Source organism: Drosophila virilis, chromosome 2, assembly GCF_030788295.1.
Source record: "Drosophila virilis strain 15010-1051.87 chromosome 2, Dvir_AGI_RSII-ME, whole genome shotgun sequence".
NCBI lineage: Eukaryota > Metazoa > Arthropoda > Insecta > Diptera > Drosophilidae > Drosophila > Drosophila virilis.
Genome location: NC_091544.1, coordinates 2,261,986 through 2,288,022, shown reverse-complemented (window position 1 = coordinate 2,288,022; position 26,037 = coordinate 2,261,986). Strand labels below are relative to the sequence as shown.

General features: G+C 39.1%; 1 protein-coding gene across 1 annotated transcript in view; it reads right to left on the bottom strand.

Annotated features, from left to right (window-relative positions):
* Positions 1-26,037, bottom strand: part of side-III (sidestep III) — a 107,940-nt gene that overhangs the window by 19,243 nt on the left and 62,660 nt on the right. Inside the window, 9 exon segments of the mRNA XM_032439087.2 lie at positions 2,110-2,269; positions 2,333-2,463; positions 5,119-5,269; positions 5,493-5,638; positions 5,736-5,942; positions 10,666-10,776; positions 10,878-10,947; positions 11,070-11,208; positions 21,855-21,987. Coding sequence (XP_032294978.1) covers positions 2,110-2,269; positions 2,333-2,463; positions 5,119-5,269; positions 5,493-5,638; positions 5,736-5,942; positions 10,666-10,776; positions 10,878-10,947; positions 11,070-11,208; positions 21,855-21,987 — 1,248 coding nt within the window.

Here is a 26,037-nt window from a genome sequence, read left to right as displayed (position 1 = left end):
ATGCGCCCATTGTCAGGCCATGAATTTATATTGCGCTTTGTAATATGCTTCCACTCTGTAAATGTGTGCGTGTGTAATTACATATGTACATGTGTATTTGTTAACGAGTGTCAACAGCAAATTGAAAACAGTTAATTATGATATGTAGCTGCAGCTGTGCGGCATTAAAGTCAATAAATTGTTGCAGCGCAACGAAAAACAAACGTTTTGTATTCTAAATATATTCGAAAATTGATCAGTTTAACAAATTAATTATTAACCATGGTAAATTTTAGAGCATTTTCTAATCAGTTATCATAATAATAATAATAATTGAGCAGTCATCAGTAGCTGAGTATTTTAAGTGATTTAGTAATTTGGGCAAGTTTGGACAAGTGTGAGGCTTGTTAATGAATAAAATAATAAAACAAAAATTCAATTATTAATATGAAAACTGGTTGAGAATTAAAGGCTTCTTGGATCTCTTTATTGGTTAATGTGTTTTCCGCTTAAACTTTGGTAGTTGTTAGATCTTAAAACAGGAAACAATCAATAATCATAAGAACTTTGATCGAGGCCAGGCAACCTAAACAGTTGGCGACTTTTATCGACATCTACGTAAACTAATTGAGAATTATAAGCTTCGTTGATTTCTCTCTATTATAATGTATTTGTTGATACCATTTCGGCTGTTGATCGAATTCATAGCCGTAGCCCTAATTTTTTTCAGCAGCAAGCATGCATGTTTGACTGACTTCTTAGAGAAGATACATATCCTTAGGACTAAAGATATTTAATTGAAGCCAGTTTTGACAAATGCAATATGTAGTACTGCTGTCGAACCAGTCTCTAAAGTCGTCTTAAAGTCCAATTTTAAGATGGATAATTGGCAGCAAAATATCTATTAAGAATTTAGCGCAATAAGGCCGGTTGGATCATGCTGCCTGCTGTGTTAACTGAGCCCAGAGCAAACTTTCTTTCAACACATATTTTTAACACAAATTATAATAAAATATAATAATATGTGCCATTACACACCTATTTCCGACCTAAGCTATAGCCCACTTAAACTAATCCAAAAATATATCATTTAATTGAAAAGATCTAAAAGAACTATTAATACCCATGTTTTAGTTCTCAATGAAGAGCGTACTTTGAAATTCATATCCCCTTTTACCTTTTTCAAAACTCGCATTTTTAATGCAAACATTTGTCAACAGAGCCTTTCAATGTAATGCTATATTTTCATTTGCTTATAGCTCAAGTTTTTGAATAGTATTAGATGTAAATGACATTACAAAGAATTGTTTAATTCGTGTGCATTGTGTGTGTGTTAAAATGAAATTTTCACATATTTTCGGCACATTATTTTGTTGTTGTTGTTTTTGGGTAAAAAGTCAGTAATTGTAAAGTTCTGCCAGTTTGTGTAGAGGTAAAAATGAAAAGCCATTAGACACGTACACGAGCAACAAACACATATGCACACATTTATATCTATATATATTTATAAATGCATGTGTGTTTGTGTGTGTGTGTGTGTGTGTGTGTGTGTGTGTGTGTGTGTATTATAACAGTGTATTGTTCATATTACGGCTTTGTGCACAAAATATTTTGTAACATTTATTGTTGTTGGTTTTTGTTGCTGGATTTGTTGCTGCTGTTCCAGTTGTCAACAGGGCGGATGGTTTTTGTGATTTTCTGATGTGAACTGCCGCACATACACACACACACACATACAGCTTATCAAATGGGCGTTGGCCACACCCACATCGGACAGTTGGCGGTTTTGTGCAGTGGTTATGTCTACTATTTGTTGTCTATTTGTGCATAAATTTACGCATATGTATTTTTAATGCTCCGCTCGACTGACACCAACTGTCAGCATTATTTTTGTTCAAATTTCGACATCATTTTCATGCACTTTGAACAATGGGGATGTTAAAAATTTTTTGGCAAATTTTATCAATTTTAAATACGATTTTATTTAAAATTATTATTAAATGGAAAACTGTGGCCCTCGGCAAAGATAATAATAAAGATGACTATACATTGACCTGGTTTAACTGGATCGTAGCTCATCTACCGATAACTCCATTTATTAGTAATACCTATTATTTAAACATTACTTACAGCGTATTCGAAGATTGACCAGCGCACTCTGCGTCTCGCCGCGATCATTGGCCGCCGAGCAGGCATAGTAGCCGGAATGTACGCGACCCACGCGCTGCAGGACCAGGCTGCGTGTGGATATGATGATGCCCCAGGAGACGTTCTGTGTAACGGGCAGGCCCTGCAAAACAACAAATTCCATTTACTTCTTATACACATTTTTCGCATCAGCCAAGCAACTTACATCGTGCGACCAGGTTATGCGATGCTCCTTGGGATTCGCCTTGATGTGGCACTCGAAGTAAACATCATCGCCTTCCTTAATATCATCAGGCCGCAGGGTGGAGCCCAGGGACAAGCTGACCTGTGGCGGATCTGTAAAACGAAGTCGAACACAATTTGTTGCATAAATTTATTGATTGACAATAAGTCGAGAGTGCTCTAGTCGGGATTGTCCGGCTGCGAAATGGAAGTCGCTTTCCACAGCCTCGCACTGAGGGAGATACGTATCTTCCTGACTGCAATGTTTATTTTCGGATTTCTATGAAATTTGGTCGACTCGGTTTGATGCTTATCAGGAATATTAACAAAATAAAGCAGCTTCCGCCTGCTTGACACATTGCCATTAAAACATTTTATTCTATTTAGCCATTTTAACGCACATTTAATTAAAATTTTTGATAAACATAATTTTCTGGATTTTCATTGTCACACGCTTGAAAGAAAACTGTCTTCTGCGAGACAGTGCGTTGCGTTTTCTGTTTTCTTTTTTTTTTTATAGCGCAAGCCGTGATATAAAATATAAAATCGAAAAATATTATAGCATAATAAAATGGGGAATTGTATGTGCCGCACGGCGATGCGGATGCGCTAAGAAACGACCATAAAAGTTAACAGCGCGTCGGCTGAACCGCTTTATAAGCCGGGTTAACCCCTGAACGCGGCCCCATCTACCAATGGGTATGACAAAATTTTTAAATTAAAATTGTTGCTGTTCCAACGCATGTGTATGTGTGTAGGGGGGCACAAACACCAATGATGGATCACATAAAAAAAATTTAGTGTTATTTTATTTTTATAACACAATGATTGTTTATCGAATGCGGGCTCGGGGTTAGGGTATATAGATATAGTGTGTGTAAAAATGTCTGTCTCTGTTGTAATAAATTTTTGTATGCATAAATTTGTAACGTAACGCAGAGTTGTAGGTGCTTCAATCAAATATTTGGCACTATTAAATTGGCAACAAGTAAGACAGCTCGACTAGCAAATACCCTTTCATAAAGTATTTAATAGATAAATTATATTAAAATATTAATTTACGGTAGACTTTCCACTCTGATTTAACGTCATTAATTAGTGTATTTCAATATTTTAATAATTAAGAACTGAGTTTCGGATCTAGTTCTGACTTGAGAATAGTCAGTCGAAACATGACAGAATAGCGAAGCTGAAGCTGACATCATTCCATGAATAGTTTAAAGGGCTGACATGATAATTTATATACTCATTTAGAAAGTATAATTATTTTGTCAGGCAATGTGTAAAAATCGGTCAAAAAATTTGTTTTTGCATGTCAAAATTTGTGTTATTGTTCAAGATATCTTTATCAAACTAAGGGATTACTACCTTTTATATTCCTGTCACGTTTCAAATCCAATTGAAACAACTTGTTTATAAAATTAGCTATATTGAACGAACTGAGCCTCAAAGATCGAGCTTTAAATTGTCAGTTTAATTTATTTTGCATAGGTTTAATTCATAGTAAACATTTATATTAGTTTTGAACTTTCGGGTGTGGACAATCTTGAAGGTATGCAAATATTTGCATATCCGACTGAAACCTTTTGTCCCATATATAAATACAAGGCTTGCAATTATTATTAAAAATCTCTTAGTGCTTAATTTTTTTTAATAGGGCACAGCAACAAAAATATTATTTTAATTCAGGCAAGGAAATACGTCTTATAAGAGGGGTATAGTCAATTTAAGCTCGCTTTTTAATCCTTTTTCGTGCCCCAGTAAAAGATTACTGTACTTATACCCTACACCCATTAAAAATGGGTAACAAGGGTATATTGTTCCTGTGCAATTTTATGCAAAAGGAAGAATGAAACATCACCGAGCCCATTAAGAAAAATATATATTCTGGATATAGACAATGAGTTGAGTTGATCATGTCCGTCTGTCTGCCTGCCTGTGTGAATGTATCGATTAAAAAGAAACTACAAAAGCTGGAGACTTGACTTTGATAAAGTTTATAGTTTTTTTTTGTCGCTATCCTTTCGCACTAAACCAACTTTCTTAAGCATATCAAATTTCCCATAGTGTGGAGTTAAGTCTACCATAGGGTATTTATGTATTGATATTTAGAAGGTAGATTGTCGCTGTGCTTAGGGTATGTGCAAGTCGGGCATCCGGAGGATTCTAACTTGTTTTTTATTTATAAGGTGGTTTTGCGTATACTTGTGTGATATATGTGTGAGCGCAGCATCTAGATGCTCCGCATGGACGACTATAAAATTCAATAAATTTATGATTATCTTTGCTCGAGAAATGCGAATCTAAGTGACAAAAAAATGGCAAATGCCGGCAAACTAATCTGAAAACTTTTGGTAAGAGACAAATATGCATCCTTATATTTTTTATGGCAATGCGAAACTGAAAAACACTTTTGACCTTTTGTTGACATGTGGAGGCGGATGCGGCCTCGCTTGTGTGTTGTTTTATTCCGGTGAATTGTAGAAATTGATAATCATATAAAGTAAAATTTATGGCATTCTGTTGAAGTTGGCAAATAGGGGCGAACGCCAAAGGAACTGGTGGCTGTCTGAGAGTCGAGAATGTAAATATTGACATATGAGCAGCAACTGGGCAAATAATGCTACATTATTTAGACTTATTTGCGACAGCAGCTTTGATTTGTGCAGCCTCAGCTATATTTATGGAAATTAAAATGGGGCTGTTCGAACCACACTTCGTTAAGTATTTCTATATATATATATATATAAGTATATATATTCCACTTACACATGACATTCAGCATGAGCGAATCCTCGATGGCAGAGTTTTGTAATCGGGGATTTGAACCCTCACATTTGAGCATGGTGCCATCGTCTTCAGGCTGTGGATAAAATGACAAAGTGGATAGCACGCGTCCATTGCCCTGGCTCGTTGACAGCTACGTAAAAGATGGATAGAGAGATAGAGAAAGAGAGAGAGAAGGATCACAATCCAGTTGAATAGAGTGAAATCGATTAGAAAAGTGCCCGCTCTGTGCTAGGTGGGCACAAGTGCAAGATATCAAAATGTCAATGGCAAGTCATAAATATGACATTTGCCTGACACATTTTGGGATATTTTTTTCGATTTTCGCTTTGCGAATGGAACTGCAAGCCGCTTACCGTGCCACGTTTGAAGGGTCGATTATTCTGTGTCCATCTGATTTCCGTATCCGGCACCGAACCGGCCACAATGCACGTAAGATTATATTGTGTGCTCGATGAGAATACCTTCAACTTGTTGGTCAAATTGACCGATGTCGGCTTCACTGCAAATTACAATTCGAGTATTAAAACTTATATATATATATATATATATATATATATATATCGTATATTATATTCGTAGAGTAGCCGCACACTTACGTAACATTTCAATGCGTATGCTGCGCTCGACGGGCGCCACAAGCTTGGTGTTGGACGCCTGACAGCGATAGGTGTTGTTGAGTGCCGCACGCGTTATTTGTGGCACCTCCAGTCGATTTACAGTTACATGACGGCCCATCGATATGCCGCTGCCAGCCTCCAGAGTCCTGGAGCCGTTCAGCCATGTGACAGTGGGCTCAGGTCGACCTATGGACGAGCATTGAATAAAAATTATGCAAATTGCAGACAGTCAAAACTGGAGAATAGACGTGCACACACACAGAACGCACGTAAATGAATATTTAATGCAAATATCAATTTTTTATTTTTGATTTGTTTGCTGGCAACAAAGTTTTGCCTCATGCATTATTAACTCGCAACTAACTTATTAAGCAGCAGCCGTGCAGACGGGCGCGGCGCCGCATTCGCAAAATTTATGGCCGAAAAGAACTTTACACATTTTAATGATAATGCGCATTTAGCAATGTGTACCCAAGGCTTTTAAAAAAGGCTTAGCCAGCTTAACTAGCAAAGTTGTGGATCCACCCCCCACCACCACCCTCCCCCCTCCCACCAAAGTCCAGCATCCGTACGAACTGACCCTATCAACCCTCAAAACTTTGGATAGACAAACGCCAATGCCAGAATGTTAAATAAGCCAAAAAAAAGGGCAGACAAATTGCTTTTCGAATTTGAGAGGTCAAGAAAAAAAAAACACTAAATATATGCATTAAAAAAACATTATTTTTCACGTATATAAAATGTTAAAAATTTAAAAAATAATCGAATGTGTTTTGTGTTTCTACATATGTTGTCTGTTAATAACTTATTATTGTTAACTTTTTGCATATGGTTGATTTTATGGTCAGTTATATATTTTGACAATTTGACTCTTCTGTCTTTTATTATCACCAAAAATATCTTATAAGTATATTAAATCAAACTAAATTTGTTTTTCTATTTCTAACTAATCTGCTAGCATTTATTCTTATTGCGAGGAATAAAAGAGAATTCTCCATAAATCGATTTTAATCGCATTATCATCGTTATTAACCATTAATATAAAATTTTCTATTATTGATATAAGCTCGAGTGCTCTCTGTTTGTTTTCAAATTATCTTTTGCTTTCTTTAATTTCACTCTCTGTTACAGTAAAAGCGAATGGGAATGATAGAGAGCATTACATTAACCCTTTGGCAAGTCGAAGTTTAAATACACTTGCTGAAATAAAAATATATTTTTAAAATATTTACAAAGGATTCTTTCTATATATAGATATTCTTTTGTCGAGCTAATTCTGCATATACGATAATGTTTGGCCTGAATAAATGACTGAGTAGAATAGGGATCAAAGCACTATAAAGAATGATTCTTATGGGAAAATTTAATAAATTAAAACAGAATTATTTTTGACAAAAAAATATATATATTTGCAACGAATTCACGTAGCTGATTTTGTTAGCACCGAGGTGTTTAAAGTATAATAGAACTTTGTTGTTATTTAACTTAAGTGTCATCATTTAATTCTCACTAACTTATAAGTGAGAGAGATTACTAAATATAACCTTTATAGATATAATTAATATATACACGTTAGGCATTTCTGTAGTCGTGTTTTATCTAGCCAAGTATCTGCTTTCTTTAATTTCACTCTCTGTCTGGCAAAAGTAATCGAAATTCTCCAACCTTTTCTTTTTTTATTTTTTCTCTTCACGTCTAAAGCTGGCACCCTTAAGTAAAAGCATTTCATCCGCTGGCTCACATATCAAATGCACAAAATATTTTTAATCCGTTTAAGTGCCCCGAAACATTAGATGGCGGGGTGGCTGTGAGGGGACGCTAAGGGAAGGGCAGCTGTATGGTGGGCGGGGCTGTTGCTGAGCTGCAGCTTGGCCATTAAGTCAGCCAAGTGAATGTGGCGGAAATGAGCAACAATAGGAACAAGCAGACAAGACAGGCTTGGAAGAAGGGGGGGCCACACAAGTAGCTGTTTGTCGAATGTGTGTTTGTGTGTGTGTGTATGGTGGACGCCAGTTTGGGGAATTTGGTGCCCAAATGTTTGCTGATTGCAAAGGATACGCAGCGAGGACATTGGCGACAATAAGCCAAGTCAAGACACACAATGGCCATGAATGTGGCACGAAAAGTATGCAGGGATAATAGACAAATAACAGTTGCCTTGTGGCATTTAGCTGCTCGCATTATACTCGCATGTATGTGCCAGTACCCCCTCGCCCCCTTCAGTCCCTGGTAATCCCTTCAGTAATGAAGACAGCGCGCTGCTAAGCCATACTTAAGGTTGTCGACAATTGGTTGGGCAACTGCGTTTCAGCTGGACCATCAAATTATGCATAGCCTGCATGGCCATAAAAATAGCTTGAAGATCGGGGTTTTTATGTGTGTGCGCTTAGATTAGCTTTTTATTGCTGGTATTAATTGCTATTAGTCGAAGTTAATAAAAGTTGATAAAGCAATTTGGCGTTTGCCGTTTATGATGCTGCGCCCGCTCGGCGCCCACCTGGGAAATGATTAGGGGGAGCAATAATAAAAACCACATCAAGATTTGCATGCGCTTAACCTCTGGCCTTTGCCCTGCTCCCACAGCATGTGGCAAGCGCCTAGCAGCTAATATTAGTTAATTTGCCTAAGCGCTCAGCGCGGTGCCAGCTGCAGCTGGAAAATGAAATATGCATTTGCGAGCTGCCAGCTGCCAGCTGCGCCGGGGGGGCTGGCAACAAAATGTTGCATACAAATCACAGGCGAGCTGCCGTAGTCAGGCTACAGCCAAGGCGTCGCCCAGCAGGTGTCAAAATAGCAAATGTCGTCGGAGTTGTTAGAGTCGTTGCCCCTCGCTCCCACCCCCCCAACTGTTACCCGCTGGTAGCTACACTCTGCACTGCGGCTAATCAAAGCAGCCGGCGCGTTTGAGTACGTGACGCATTGCCAAAACCAAAACAAACCACACGGCAGCAAATGCCAAAGCTTCGAGTCACACAACCAAACCAAAATCCTTTACATGCAGAGTGCTGCACGTAAACAGCAGCGGGCGGGCGGGCGGAGGCGGGGCTTACGGGGGCAGGCGGCAGCATGTGGCACCAGGAGCTGGCGGTGTGTTACATTCAGTTGCACAAAGCCATAGCTAACTATTTGAGTAGTTCAAAGCAAGGATTTGCGAGGCACGGATGTGGTACACTGGCCGAAAATAAATAACACCAAAGACATTTGTTCTAACCAAAGCAAAAAGAAACTTGGTCGAAAAACATTCAGTATATATATATAATTGTGTTCGGTATATAAGTAGTAAAAATATTTAGTAATTCCTATTTCAAGAATGTAGAAGAAGAATTCTCAATTGGAACAAAATTCCATTTAGACAATTTTTACTGTAACTGAAAACCTGTCACGTCTCAAGCTGGGAAGTTTGTATTATTTTGAAAAATTTGGAAATAATAATGCCAAAGCCCTATTACAATTATATAAAAGATCAGCATAACTGAAAAATAAAAATGAATTTTAATTATTTGCTTGCTTTACGAACAACTTCGAAACCAATTTCTCTGAGTGTACAGCGTCAGCAGCTAGTGCAAATCATTAAAGCAACCCACACGTTAAAGCTGCGCTGCCATACGGGGCGTATGCGCAATTTTGGTTGATTAAATTGTAAATTGATTGAATCGACACCAAGCAGGCTCTTCTTCTTAAGCTTTGCTTGAAACCTAGACCCAAATGGGCGTGCCAGCGCTTTAAGCTGCATCAGACGAATACCCCCTTTGAATCTATAGAATATTCATCTGGCGTTCGTCTGGTGGGCATTCCCCCACCCCAAAAAAAAAATAATATTGTTGTCAAAAACTTAATGATTTATAATGTTCGTGTCAGGGCAGTCGGCGAAGCAGCAGAGCCTTTGCCAGCCAAGCGGCAAACCTTCAACTGGAGCCCTTGCGAGCAGCTTTAGTGAAGCGTGCAACTTGTACAAATTTTTCACACTTGCCCGCAAACAGTGTAAAAAATACAAAAATTAAGTAAGAGTACTTTAGACAGACGTATCCGACTAGGAGATGCCCCCTATAAGAATACAAAATCATCTTGCAAGTCCCGAGATATGCTCAAAAATATGATATCGACATTGGTTTTTATCGATATCTCGAAACCGAGGCAAGTTATCGATAAAGTAGGAGAATCTATATATGCATGTTTAATATAAGAAGCTACGTTTAACATTTCATGTCTTTAGGTCGAATAGTTCTCGAGATCATTGACTTTTTACGGACGAACCGACATGTCTAAATCGACTCGTATATTAATAAGGAGCTAGAATATGGATATGCTTTCCTCCATCTGTTACATGCTTTTATACGCAACATTATACCCTTCTGTCCATTTGCAATTGGGTCAGGGTATAGAAAACCAAAAACTTACGCCCATGAACGCAGTCGTTTCACCTTGGGACCTTTTTAAAGATTTACGATGCCGCATATGCCTACAGGTCACACACAGGCGACGCTGCGACAAAAGCCAGACGCTAGAAAATTGTTGCATTTTTCAAACTAAAGTGGCAATGACAGCCGCAGCCGCAGCCGCAGCAGCAGCAGCAGTTACTGTCTGGCCGGCGCCTCGTCGACACTGTCACCGCAGACTCTGACATACATTTATTTTTATTATTTACGACGACTTAGGCCATGCTTCGACTGCGTCTCAAACGCAGGCCCTGGGCTGTGGGCAGCGTGTGTGCGCGTGTGTACCTATCTGCGGTGCCTCATCTTTAATTCTTTAAATAGACTCACGGCCGGGCAACACTGGGGCAATGTTGCGTGTGGCATTGCTTGTCAGCCTTGCTTGATAGCCTTTTGTCTGAGTGCTACATTTAAGTAGCTGACTGTGCGTGTGTCTGTGTGTGTCGTGTCTGTGTCGTTTATCATGATTTACTTACCGCCACGCACTTCACATGTCAACACAATATTATCGCCCTCGAGCAATGGACCCACAGCGCCAGCCACATCTCGGCCTGAGGCATCATACACGAGTATCTGATGCGGAGGAACTGCGAAGAGAAGAGGTGTTTTTTTGTTGTTTTTTTTTTTTTGTTGGGTGGCATATTCGTATCTTATATTGCATTTGCAGTTGCCGTTGTGGCTAGCTTACCAATGACCGTTAAATTAATTCTATGATTGCGCGTTGGCGAGTTCTGAAAGTCCACGCGACAGCGATAAACCTGTTGACAAAAGCCCGAAAAACATTAGAGCAGAAAAGGCAGCAAAAATAATAAAGCATACTTTATGGGGTCGGGACAGCTTAGGGGTGGAGTGGGTCACAGCAGGGTTGGGTATTACTTACGCCCTCATCATCCAGCTGTATATTTTCCACAGATAATTTCGCTGGCTGCTGTCCGGTAACAAAATACGCACGTGGCCCAAATGAATTGGTATCTGACCAGTAGAGTGCCTTCTCAAAGGGCCGCCCGCGCACATCAAAGCTGCAGGAAGCAAAAGAGAACAAATTGAAAGATATCAAGTAAAAAAATATATTTTTGTTATTTTTGAATAATAATTGCACAAAAATATATATAATAATGTACATTTCTATAAGTACGTATTGGCGATAAGTTGCCTTTCGCAAAAGGTCGTAAATTTAAATGCGCTTTGCAGTATTTTGGTATAGGAGCTGCTTTAGGTTCTCCTTTAGAGGCTGTTTTAGGGACTGTTACGGTTGCCGCACGTGGCTGGAATCTATCGACTTTATTCCATTTAATGGAATTTTTTGCGGCATTAAAATATTGAGCAAATGTTTTATTTGTATACTCTGTCCGCAATACCTCAAAGAGTATACTGGCTTCGGGTTATGGAACCTATCCTCCTTTTAGTTTGCGATCGAGTGTAACATGCCAATATTTTACTGCACTGACCCTTCGATCTGCAAAGCTTCTTTTGAACCTTGTTTGATTGTTATAGAGCATTGCTGAGTCGGTCTTAATCGTTGTTAATTTGTTTCAAAATGTTTGTATTTGTTAACATTTCCTGTAAATATACATTTTCACTGTTTACTTTCACAAAAATTCATTTCAATTAAAGAATATGCAAATGTGCACAGTCGAATATTTCCTTTTTGCATATGAACAAAGAAATTTTAAGTAGTAATACTATTTTACCTTTCAATATAAATAAAATACCTTATTGAGTGAAAAAATGTTTTAATAATATATGAAAAAGCCTATGAGAATGTGTGAAAAGAGTATAATGATTTTTTGCAAGTGTGTGGAAAGGGCAAAGGAGTATATAAAGTATATTTAGGTTGATCTGGCAAAAGACTACATTATAGTTATGTTTGTCTTAGATCTCCGAAACAGACTTGAAATTTAACTTAAAGAAAGCATTTCTTTTGTCCATAATATCGATCAAAGTCGATTTGTAGACAAGGTTTTTTTTAACTCTAAGTCGTATAGTTTATATAGATTAAACGTATTTCACTTTTTGAATATATCTCGCTTTTCTTTCAACAGCATGTAGAACCTTGCAATATTTACCCACAGATCGGACTCTAAGGCCCAAAGTTAATTATATAGCTTGTGGCCAAAGGAAAGAAAAATATATGACAGTCGGCCTTGCATGTTTCTATTAAAATGTTAAAGGAACTATTCGAATGGTTCTTCCAGCCTAAACCGTGTCTGTTGTAGGACCTCAAGTTAAATGCATAATAAAAATGGCTGCTCAATTTAGCACATTTTTCAATTTAAACGTTTTATAACTGCGGCATTTGATGATGGTGGCCCCTGCCCCCTGGCTCCCCCGCCACCCTAAGTCTGTCGCATTGCTAGGCCGATAAAAAAGAATCGTTAGAAAATGTTGAAAAGTAGCTGCGGCTTTGTGGAATGTGGACAGGGTCTGGAAGGGGTCTGAAATTTCACGCGTCTACAAAATGACCCTTTTCCTGTATGCCAGGCTGACCGAAAACCTTTGAGCATAAATTTGCACGCAACTAATTTCTTCCGTTTCGCATTATTTTCGCAGCTCGAGCTGGCAACGTTTGCAATTTTGCGCATTAAAAAGCCTGACGTGCTATCTTTGCCGCTTTTTATTGTATTTCTTAATGTCCGTCCGAGGGTCGGAGGTGGTGGAAATGGAGCTGAAGGTGGTTCCCCATCCAAAGAAACAACTGCAAAGCAGCAACAGACCAGACGCCAAGTGCCGCAAATGACTTGGTAAAAGCAAAGACAGGACCCTCTGTGCACAGACAGCACAAGTTGTGTCCTTTTGTTGTTTCCGTTCTTGTCGCCATTTGTGTTGCTCCTGTTGTTGTTGTTGCCCTCTTGCTTTTGCTGCGCTTGCGGTTAGTCGAGCGGTTTGTCATTGTGCCGGCTGCCTGGCAGCAGAGAGTATTGTTTGCGCCTTTAAGTGGTTTTTTATCATTTTGCCGCTGACACAATTTATATCCGGTGCTCATATTTCTTATGCTTATCACGAGGCGTCTTTTGCCGCCCCTCCCCCTCTACCACTCTACCAATGCTATGCCCTCGCCGCACCTTATGCTGTGAGCTGCGACATGTGTTGACCAGGCAGACATTTTTAATTATTGTTGAAATGCAGTAACCCATGCGGCGCATAAATTAAGCCACGCCCCTCCAAAGCCGAGCTTAAGCCGCTTTCTGGCTCAGAGCACGTTCCCTAATTAGCCTAATTAAATATATATTCGCGAATATGTAAACAAAAGGCGCAGTTCAACGATTTACGCACTCGACAAAAAAAAAAAAATGTTAACATAAGCATTAATGCGTTTGTAGAGAATGTTCGACTGGGAGATGACCTATCTTTTGTATAAAAATAAAAAACAAACAAAAATTGCTTAATGAAATACATTTATGGGTAATATGACATGTGACATACCTCGAGACAAGTAGAGCATTTATACAATGAAGAGACAGGGAGAGGGAGGCAGGGATAAAAGAGAAAAAGATAGATACATGAAGATAAGGAGAGAGATAAGGAGACAGAGAGAGAGAGATACCGATAGATAGATAAAGATACCTAAAGAGAGAGAGAGAGAGAGAGAGAGAGATACAGAAAGACCTTTATACCAAAGCGAGACGAGGAAGAATAAAGAAGACAAGAAAGACTTTCTGACATAGAGGAGAAGCGCCCTTATATCAAATATTGTTTTCCCCTTGCTATCCATATTAAATAGAGACTACTCCTCGGGAACACAGACATGTCGAGGTACGAATATGCCAAAAATATGGCACTGCAATAAACTTACATTTCCCGAGCTCCTGCGACTGTTATATACATTTGCAGAACATTAAAAGAGCCATCACAATTAAAATGTACAGGGTATGCCAAGTAGTTTTAAACGCTGAATCTCAGACGTCGCAGCTGATTTTAATTTGGCGTCTACGTAAACAATAGAGCAACGCCGACTAGTCAACAAAAGGGAACAACAACAGCAGCAGCAGCAGCAGCAGCGATAAGGCAAGGTGCGGATTGGCCAGGCTGTTCCGTCCTCTCCGGTTTTAGCCAAAAGTGACTTGGCATGACCCGGGCTAGGCGCTCGGTTGACGTTGTGTTTTCTTGTTGTTAGCCTTAGGAAACAATAATGCCAAGTTTGCACAATGAGCTAAAGCGAAAGGCAGCAAAAAAAAAAAAAATAAAAAAATAAAAAAAATAAGAGAAAGAAAAAGGAAAACGTTCGAGCAGTAAAAATTGTAAAGAAGGGAAAAAGGAAAATAGAAGTGGGCCAAGCGCGCACGCTGGCAGGAAAAACGTAGACACGACAACATTGTGGCAGTTGCAGAAATGTTGACTGTCGTCGGTTTGTGGCCAAGTGTCCGGACTGGACAGACGTTCGCGTCTGTCCATTTTGAAGAGTTTGCCTTGGGTCCAACCTCAGCTCAGACTGATGCTCGTTCATTTCTTTTGTCCGCACGCCCACTTTGTCCCACTCTCAAGCTCTGTGTTTGTTTTTTTGTTTTTTCCAACAATTAGTTGAGTTTTATTTATTTTGCGTTAATTGGTAGCACTTTATCTTCTGCTCGAATGAATGAGCCACGTTATTTAAACAAAACGAGCGCGCAAATCCCTCGAAGACCTTCTGGACATGGCCAAGTAATTACGTTTTTGGCAACGCCCAAGGTCTAAACGCATATGTTGGAAGGATCACGCTCCCCACCTTAATCCAATGTATATGTGTGTGTGTATGCATAAAGGGGCTTCTCATATTGCCATTTAATGTTTTTGCCTTTTTATTTTGCAACGCTTACGAAATGCTATTCAAAAAAATTGCAAAAGGGCTGCACGGGGGAAGGAAACGCTACAAAATAAGGGTCCAAAAACTTTTAACACTGTGTGTGTGTGTGTGTGTGTGCGGGTGTGTGTGTGTGAGTTGATGACGTTGACAATAACCATTGAATAATTTTATGACAATATGTGTCAGAGCGTGTCCCTGTCCATATCCTGGCGGCTTCGTCTGGCTGATGGTATTTTTTTTTGTTGTTGCTTCTTTTTTTCTTTTTTGACAGTTTAAACACATGTCCCCCACCTCTGCCTGGCGGGTGTGGTACGCAAAAAAAGACTGTTGACTTCAATTATGCAGCGCCAGACAAAAGTCGGTAAACTATGAGGGCGTGTACAAAGGCCCTCAGCTGCTGCGTGTCCTGGTGTTTGTGGTGCCCGTAACTGGCGCAACTTTTGCCATATTAGGCAGGTGGAAATTGCTTGGGACTGTGACTGGCAGCCCGTATCAAATTATGTGCTTCTGCCACAACAAAAAATAAAAACAAAACAGAAAAAAAAATGGAGTGCGATAAAGCTAGAGCGAGTGGGCGCTATCTATCAGGCGCATGTAACTGAAGCGCCAAAAAGTATGCAATGGAATTCGGCAAAACTGGCAACAAATTTTAAATTGGTTCGCTCGACAAAAAGAAAACAAACAGAAACGCGCGCGGTCGAGAAATATGAATGAAAAAAGAGCTGTTCACGCCCTCATACACAATACACAATGCTCACACACACACAAACACACACACAGCCATATGCAAATGGTTTTACTGCCTCTTTTGTTTTTTTTCTTCCCCCTGCTTCTTTCATGTGTGTATTGGTATTATTATGGAGCCATGCTGTGTAATATCTGTAAATTTCTTTTGTTATTGCCAACAACAGTTTTTCCCAAATTTCCCCCCTCCTCACCATGCCATTACAGTGAGGGACAACAGCCCCTTTCTCGCAGTGTTGACATTTGTTGGCATCATTCCGCACATTGTTGCCGCTGGTGTTTTTTGTTTTGTTTACTTTACGCTGGCGCTTCTTCTTTGCTTTTACTATATAATTTGTAGCATATGAATATACATATCTATATATATATACATATTTGAAAACAAAGAGAAAAAAAAGGAAGGGAAAATTCGCATACACATATAAAACGTAAACTCCTCCATGATGGCCAAGTTCAAATTTATGCAGTGTTGCCCAATAAATTTGGCAATAAATTCAAAATAAAACTTTCATCTTGGTAGGTTGGCCATTTGTTTTTCTTTCCGTTGATTGTTGATTTTCGCCAAAGTTTAGCATGATCCAAAGAAATGAATTCATATATTGTTCTAAAGGTTTTTCAGTTTTGTTTAGCCGAATTATTAGTTTTTCTGCTTTTTTATTCTAAGTTAGATTACAGTTTTTTATAGCTGGCTATGGCGTTGCAGTGTGGAAAAGGTTTCTGTTACTTTGTGTAGTTATATCACAAAATAGGGCAACGCTTACAAGAAAATATCTCCGGCTCTACAGACTATTTATACCAAAAATATTTCCCTTATAACAAAGCTCATAAACAAACGATTAATGGAAAATGGAGTATGAAGACTTCTTATATTTTCAAGAAATTAAAACTTAACTTTTCAAAACTGAAATACAATAAACTTTATTCGTCAAAAATTTGAGTAATCTCCCATTACATTGAAATGTAGTCACAATACATAATATTCATCAAAAGTTGTGTTCTATTTGTATTTTTCAATTTTGTTGTCGTTGATGCTTTTTTAGTATTTAATTTTTTTTTTTTTAATTATTATTTTTTTTTTTATTATTAAGTGTTAACTTTCTTTCTTTAATTTTTATTTTATTGATTTTATAATTTTTCGTTTATATTTTAGATGAAAAATTTTTTTTCATCATTTTTATACTCAATTTGAACATCCTCAAATTAAGATATTAAGATTTTGAATAAAATATTTTCTTTAGTTATAAATAAAGTTCGAAATATTCTACTTCAATTACGAAATATTTAAGTTTTTCGCTCTGTGTACACAAACAGCTGGATAATAAAAGATGATGGGAGGTAGCAATCTGCCCGGCATTAACACCCACTTGCTATTTTCTTGTTCAATCAAAGATTAAACAGTTGAAACCAATAAAAAAAAAGGGTGGCAGAAAAATAGAAATAGGACAATGAAGCATCGTTTGCGGAGACCACAGAGGCCCATTAGAAAGTCTGAACAGTGGGACGTAATCATTTCGTGGCCGCAATGGCAATAGATGAAATGCATTAATGCCAAGTCAAAGTTTCGTGGCTGAAAATCGATTTGCATGCGCTCTTTGCATTTCCGGTTCCCCCCTCACACACACACACACACACGCAGGCGTGCACACACATGCGACGACTTAATTACAGTTTTAAATAACCCATCTAACTGGAATTTGCGCAAAGTGCGGCACAGTTGCAATTGCCGCTGGCTAGCCATTGTTGTTGCCGCTCGTAAAGCCCCCGAAAATGCACTCGAGTTAATTGCCATTGGCTCGACTTTTGGCCAACTTGGCCGGAGTCCTGCGGGCTGCTGCTGCTGCTCTTGCCGCTGCTGCCGGTGGATTTTATTGCCAGCCATTTTGAATACCATTTCGTGGTTTATTACTTTTGTGGCCAGGCAGATTCTCAAGTAGAGCGCCAAGTGCATGGCATACACACACACACAAATACACACGCGTACGGCAGAGACTGGTGTGAATGCACTTTCGATAGCCGTCGCGCACACCTCGAGAGTTGAAAATTAAACATATACAGTGAACGCTGTTATAATCGGACACACAAAGTCAAACCCAAATTATGGAAGATGGGAGAGTTACATACTATTTCAATTGTAAAGCCTAAAACAAGTTAAGTTAAACAAATACAAAAAAATTGTAGTTTTACTTTATAAACATAAAAAAATATAATCTGTTGAATTTTTAAAATATCACAACCCTTTAACTTCACACTTTTTCCTTTTCAAACGCAACATTACATTTTTTTTGATAGTTTAAATATTTTGGTGCAATATTATTGCTTTGAGAACAGATTTGCGATTTACATAATCGCTAATTAATTGATTAATTTTTAATATAATAATTGACAGCCGCTAAAAGTTGAAAAATGTAAGGCAATTGCATTTTTAAGCTAACACGATGCGAACATTTTGCAATTAATGCAACAATTTTTAATTATAATAATTTTTTAAATATTTGTTCTTGCTACCATTTTTTGCTCCAATGAAAATTAGCGACTTACATAATCGCCAATCAATTAAATAATTTCTAATAAAATTAAAGAAATTGCATTAGATTGTAAAAAGTCGCTTCTGGCTGTGTTTTAAAGTTTAGATTAGGATTACCGATTAAGCATTTTGTTTATAAAAATGATTATTTCATAAAAATAAACAGTTTTAAAAACATAATCGACAAGGGCTAAGCGTAACAAACAATTTAGGGTAAATATTAAAATGACCAAGATACTTAAATTTTACGAAATTTTTCGCTTTAAAAAAGCTTCTGACCTAAGACAATTCTTGCCTGTGAGTTGTACTGTTTTTATTGCTTTGAAAAATGTTATTTTTATTTAAATGCAGGTTTATGTGCATTTTGTGTGAAACAAATTATGCAGAGCTTGTGGCGACGAAATTTGTTCGGTTATATGAGCTGTCCGTGTTGGGAGCTTTCACTGTATGCACATTAAAGAGTGTTCCCTATGTATATCAGGCAACACTCATGCCCTATGTGGACACCGGTCTGGAGCAGACCCAACACACGACCGAGTTTTCACTGTATACATATACATACATATGCATGTATATATATAATTGTGTGTGTTGTATTTATGGTGCAGCCCAGTGGCCAACGCTGACGATTATGGCAGTTAGCGTGGGCCGTAACATGGATTATGGCTGCTTTTTGACAGCCACAACAGCCGTTTGGGGCCAACACGCAGAGCTGCCGTTTTGCAGTGCAGCAAATTTTATTATTTAAGCGCCCAGCAACCGCCACCCACCCTGCCCATCAACCTACGGCAGCCTGGCAACCAAGCTGGCTTTAAAAATCAATTAACCTTGATTGCGGCCGTACTCAATAAGTTTTCTCTTTTTTTTTTTTATTTTATGGCTGCCAACGAGCAGACCAGGTCAACCAGGCCGACGTTGTCTTTGTCCTTTGTGCTTGTTTATTATTCCGGCTTTGTTTTGTTGCCTTTTTCCCCTTTCCCCTTCTCCTTACCCACCCCCGCATTGATGACTTGCAATATGGAGCATGACATGCGGCAACTAAATGCCTGTTACAGCCTGCCCAGTCACGCCCACTAAAATGCCAAATGTTAATTTTAATAATGCTCGGCTTGACCTCTTATCGAATGCCGAAGCTCAAAAACACAAACCAAATCCATAACAGTTGAATTTATATATATATATGTATACATATATAGTATATGTCTGTGAATATGAAAAACAATCTGATGGAAATCGCATTTCAAGGGTCAAAACAAATCCCAGCAAAGGTGCGGACCATAAAAAAAAAAGGCAAAATAAAAGCAGAAGCGAATCATAAAACGTAGCTAACCCTAAAAATCCTCAGCTCAGCCTGGTCCAGACAACAAAGCAAATTTTAACATTATAATTTTTAATATTTTTGCCTTTCGGCCTTGTCGCTGTCGTTGTTGTTGTTGTTGTTGTTGTTGCCTTTGGTGTGAAGCTGTCAAATGCAGAGCACCCTAGACAGGGCTCTAGGTAAGGCTCTGGCTTGGTTCCGGACTGCAAGCTGTGACATCCTTACAAAATGTGGCAAACGGAAAGCACACACACGTGCACAGACACACACAGGACACACACACACACACACACACACACACACATAGAGGACACTCACATATACAGGCCCGCCTGCTGCCTTTCAATTTTGGCATCTTCTTGCTCTCAGCTCTTGGCTTTCGTTTCTTTTTAACTTGAGTTGCCTTCGATTTCACGCAGCGCTGGCAATTTTATGCCAAAAAAAGAAACCCAACTTGTAGCCCTGTCACGCCCCCTCTCTCTGGCCCACGCCGTGGCTTAGCCTTGTTGTTGTCGCTGCTGTTGCTGTTGCTTGTTTACTGTCTTTTATTTATTTGCCTGTTGTTGTTGTCCTTTCCCAAGCATGGGAAATCGAATTCGAATCACTTTCGGATATTTTGGTTATAAAGTCGGAAATTTTTGGCGACATTATTGTTTTCGACATTTTCCTAGTTTTTGGCAAACATTTTTCTCCCACTTCAAGACTTCCCCTCTCTCTCTCTCTCTCTTTTTCTCTTGGGTTGTGACATTGTTTGGCTCTTTTGCGCATTGTCTGTGCCCCGCATTGAAAATTTATTGCTTCCAATTGAGTGCACGAAGCGGCAACAACAACATGGAGGGAGCAGCAGCTGGAGGAGCAGCAGGCAGCAACAGCTCGCGCGCTTGTCCTTGATATACACGTGCGTTCATAGTCCCTGTCCCTTGTTATGGAGCCCTCGCCCCGCCCCCGTTGCCCCTGACGAATGCCCACGCTGTGCGCTGTGGCAACATATTGGAGAAGGAAGCACACATGTAAGCAAAATTGACAAGGCTAAAGGATATCGATGTCTGCTTATAATGTGCAACATATTAAACCTAAGCACACGCTCCCAGCGTTCGCCCGCTCTATAAATAACAGCAGCAGCAGCACACCTCAGCTCAGCTCGCCTCGCCCCGGGCATATCCCTCTCTGTAATAATCAAAGTTGCCGCCAAAACAGTTTTCACTTTGGCTGCTATTATTTTGCTGGCCTGGGCTGCCATTGATGTCCTTTTGGCCCTGCGGCTAATATATGAGTCCATGTCGCAGCGTTTTGGCCTCGCCTTCGCCTTCGCCTTTGCTTTTGCTTTTGTTTTTTTTTTTGTGACCCACTAGGCACATCAGTTTGCTCTCCGGTAAAATCGACTCCAGTTGAGTTGATATTGATGATGTTATTAAAATAATAAATTATTTGAAAATTATGAACTGGCGCCATTTCTCATCACGTGCAGAACATTTGCCCAGTTCCTAAACATAAATCAAATGCTAGCCCTTACTTTAAGTGACTGTCACTCGAAGGCGCAACTTGTTAAAGGTTTAACTCACACAACAACATTACACACACACACACTCGCACACGCACACACCTGACAGACATATACAGACTTTAAAATTAGAAGCCAACTGTGCATGTGGGACGAAATTGAATTAATAATAGTCTATACAATTGGTTGGTCTCTTCCTATCTAACTCAGTCGCTTACTGAAAAACATTGAAATGTGCAAGCATTACTTGAATTTATGAGAATCGCAAAGAAAGGCGTTTGCAGATAATAAAAAAACAGAAAGCGATTTACGGAGGGAGCGTGGTTGTAGGTAATGCAGAAGAAGGACAGAAGGATTAAGTGAAAAATTAGTGAGGAAGAGATGAAATTAACACTTGTCTTGTTTTGACCCTCTTATTCTGCCTCAAACAAAAAAAAAAAAAATTTAAAAGCATAGCTTGAATTTGTGAAAATCGCAAAGAGAGCGAGAGAGGGAGTAAGTGTTAGAGTAAAAGAAAACTGTAGGACATAGGAATTGTGTGCAAAATAGAGCTAAGAAGAGGCGCAATCAACACTTGCTTTGCTTTTTTCTCATTTAAATTCTTACTCTCTAGCTATTGCTGAAATTTATGAAAATCGCATAGAAGGGTGAGTATATAATACTATATTATTACAAGTCATATTTTTTTTTTAAATGCACAGGATATTGTCTGCTTGTAACTTCTGAAACAGGAAGCTCCACCCATATATATTTTGCAGTTAAAAGCCGGAATAAATCGTCATTTGTGTCTGCACTTACCTGTAAAGTGGTTTGCCAGCGGTCTCACGGAACCAGAGTACCATATAGACACGGTCGTCCTTTGCCTCCGGCTCAATGTCACACGGCAAGGATGCGGTGCGTCCCAGCACGGCCTCCACAGCCACAGTGCTAACTGCAAAGAGAGAAAAGGAGTAGGATTAGACCAAAAGTCAATTATAAGCGAAGCGCGTGCAAATGCAGGCAGCAATCCAAGTTTAGTTTTAAATGCTACAACACGATAACTATTGACAAAGTCATTAACACAATATTAAATTGTCTGTTGTTGTTTTTGTTGTAGCTGCAATTACCTGACTCCTTCGTCGATTTCTTAAACATCAACAAATGTCAACAAAACGCTGCCTTTTAACTGTCACGCCAATGGCACGCAAAGCAAAACCAAAAAACGAAACCCAGCCGCACGACAAGTCCAACCCCGCCAGGTCCTCACCAGCCCGTCTCCAACTTCAATTCGAAAAGCCCGCCACACCCTGACCCTAACCGCAATCGTAGCCATCGTCGTAGTCGCATAATCACAACCAAGTACGTGAGTGGGAATATTAATGCTAAATTGACGACAACGACAACGACAACTACGATGAAATCGCCAACAAGAACAACAACTGGATGAGAATGCTCGACTAGGAGATACCCTGGATAAATCGCGAAGCTGGCGTTACATATTCAAAAACGCTGCGATTGCGCCTCTTCTTCCCGCCTGGGACCCACTCTATGCGAAAAGCCCAACTATGGTATCTAGAAGTATGTAAATATCAAAGCTGAAGACCTTACCACAAAAAAAGAGTATTAACAATCTTGTGAAAAACAGGACGAGATTTTCATACGGATGCAATATTCTGGATCTGTATATACTATACAAGACACACATTTTGAGTAAGCTTCGAGATATGCTTAAAATAAGAGAGTTTATATTTCTAATTTGATCGATTTTTCATCTCTAGATCAGAGACAGAACAGCAAACATGGTTAGATCGGGCCCAAAGACCCCGGCTTCGGCCTGTTTCTTTATACCCTTTTGACCCATTTTCAACTTACAGGATATTACAACGACAACAACTACAATGGAATGATGACGATGGCAACGGCATTGCCGTCAATGAGCTCTGCTCCCGGTTTTATATCTAGTCCTAGCTGTCGTCCATCCGCCTGTCTAGCTGCGATTTCATGGCGGCCTCATCTTTTGCATTTAAACTGCCAATTGATGTCAGTGCAAAGAGATATACGCCTAGGGCACAGCCGGGAACTGGTGGGGCTGGCAAACTCTAAAGCCAATCCCAGCAAATGACAGTGGTTAAGGCGCTGTATTTCAACTGCCTGAGGTGATTGCTTGATGGCCCAATGAGCTTTGTCTGACCGCAGACATTGCAGACTGCAATTGCCTATTCGATATATGAATATTATATATATACAATTGCAGCGCGATAGCTGCAGGAAGTGGCATTTGTTATCTAAAGCTTAATTGGAAGATAACAGAAAATAAAAAGAATATTGACAGACTCAGAGGTATTCTAACTTTCTTTGATTTCGAATGTTTGCTAACAAATGTGGCTAGTAGGCGTCCAAGTCTCTAGATCTTAAAGGAAAGGTGTCTACTGATTCTTTAAATCTTAAAATAAGAAAATGTTACGATAGTTCTTGATTCCTTTTCGAATATCTGCTTATATCTTTTACATTATAAGTTTGTTGAGATCTCAACTATCTTCAAAAATGATCTTTAATCATGCTAATCAAAATTTGGAATAAAAGTATTATTAATTTAATAAACTTCAGTTTTTAGTTTCCTCAAATACTTGTGTTTTCCACATTCTCTGGATAACGAGCCCTAATTTTTGTGCTCAGTGGGTCAAGGCTTAAGGCAAGGCAAATACCGCACACGGGAATTAAGTCTCCCAAGTCCTAACATTTTATATAGGAGATAGCCTTTCCAATTAAATACTATCCATCATAATACTAATCTTATCTCTATTACCTTTTACACACTATTTCTTTAATTAATTTTTTTTTATAATATCTAAGAAACTATTGAGTAATAGTTTATCCTACGCACAAAGTTGTAAATTTTTTTTTATCCAGTTAATTCCGTTTTTCTATGCGGCAGCCATATATCTTCAAAAAGGAGCTACGTATTAAGCGATATATTAATTTGAGATACAATTTCATTGATTTAATATATTGAATGTAGCCGTTTAAGCGTTTGTCAATTCCGAGCTGATTGATGATTGACAGCGATTTAAGGCACAGTTAACGCTAGACAGTACACCTGGCAGCTGCTGGGGCAAAGGCAACAGCCCACGCACACATACACACGCACACGCACACGCTCACAAACTCAGAGATCCATCAAACGGCGCAAAGCTCATTAATACCCAAAAAGGGGATCCGCAATGATGTTACGCGTAATTTAATTTTTGGGACACCCGCCAGCAGCAAATTCCTCACGCATAATTTCAGTTTGCACTCGGCTTTGTGTCGCGTACGTGTAGGTGTGCGTGTGTGTGCGCCTGTGTGTGTGTGCCAGTGTGTGTGTGTGTTTTTGTGTGGGAGGCAATGGTAAAATTTTTGACATTTATTTAATATGCGCACGTTTTATAGAAAAGCAATTCCCAGTCGTATAATTTATGGCACACTACAAAAATTTGCAAATGACGACGACAGCAGAGGGCAGACATATACATATATATAAATATATATGTATACATATATACATGTATGAGTATGTGTGACATTTGTACAATGTGTGTGTGTGTGTTGGTGTGTATTTGGAATGTCGCAAAACATTGTAGCAATTTTCGATGCGTTTGTTATTCCCATGTAAGATGTCAAACTCCCAACGAGCAGACCAACACACACACGCACACACATAGACACACACACACGCACACACACATTGCCGCACTGTCTAGGCAGCGCGCTGCGTCTCTTGACGGCAGCGGCATCAGCAAATTGACATAATTTGTGACGCTGCCGCCTCCACCATCCGCAGCTCCTCCAGCCGCCAGCCGCCAGCTCCCAGCCGCAGGCTCAGACTCAGCCGTCGCGCTGTGCGCCCAGGCATGAGTGTGTAATGAGTGATTTGCCCGTGAGGCGCACATCGCAGATAGCGGGCGCCAATCGTTGCAAGCAGACCTCCCTCCCTGCCACACTACGTCTACCCCCTGCTGCTGCTGGCAGACCACAAGCCAACCAACTGGCAGCGCTTGGATTTTGGCCAAGTGGAGCGTGCTGCGGCTTAGGTGCCCAGCTGCTTGTGGGGTCATTGGCATGGATTAGTCTCAGCGGCGGCAACAGTTGACAGACTTGACAAATGTGTCCTAGTTTACAGCTGTCTCTATGCGTGTGTGTGTGTCTGGTTAATAGTTATTTACACACGCACACAGGTTTAATTGGCCAAGCTTAATTGTTGCCTTGTTTATCTTAAATATTTATAATACATCAAAATATATTTTACTATACACTGAAATATGTGCAATTAAATGGACCTGGCTGACCTGCCACAATGTTTGCATTAAATATTTACGAGCATTATGCAGCAATTTGTTGCAATAATTACACCTGCGTAATACTAATGTGGTTGGCTGTGGATATCTATAACTATTGGAGTTTTAAAATTATATGATTTTATTTGCTAGATCTTGGGAAAGAAATTTATTGCTATGCTGTCTGTCATCTTTCAGTTTTATTATTTCTTTGTTTTATATTTTGATAAATAACGTTCATTATCCAAGATATTTAACTTTTCTAAAACTAAAGAGATTTTCTTGCCTGCGGACATGATTTATAGCGCTTTGATTCTGCATTGAAAATTAATTAATTAACAATTTTTGGCTCAAATTAAGCAAATTTTTTTTAAATATATATCACGTCCATTAAAGAAATAAATAAACAATATTCAAATTGTTAGCTTGGTATGGCTATAAAAGTAGGCGAAAACAAATCATATAATAAACTATATATGGGATATTTGGAGACCGTTGGGATATTTGGCCAGACCGTTAACAAAGAGCCAAACCTCCTGAAAATCGAATGGGATTTGACCGAGTTATCGGAGTGGAAATTTTGACTTGTGCCTATATAGGGACACATAAAATAAATTCTATCCGTTTTTAATATGATTTCTTTATAAATTAGATATCAAATATTTTTGGATTAAAATTCATCAAAATAA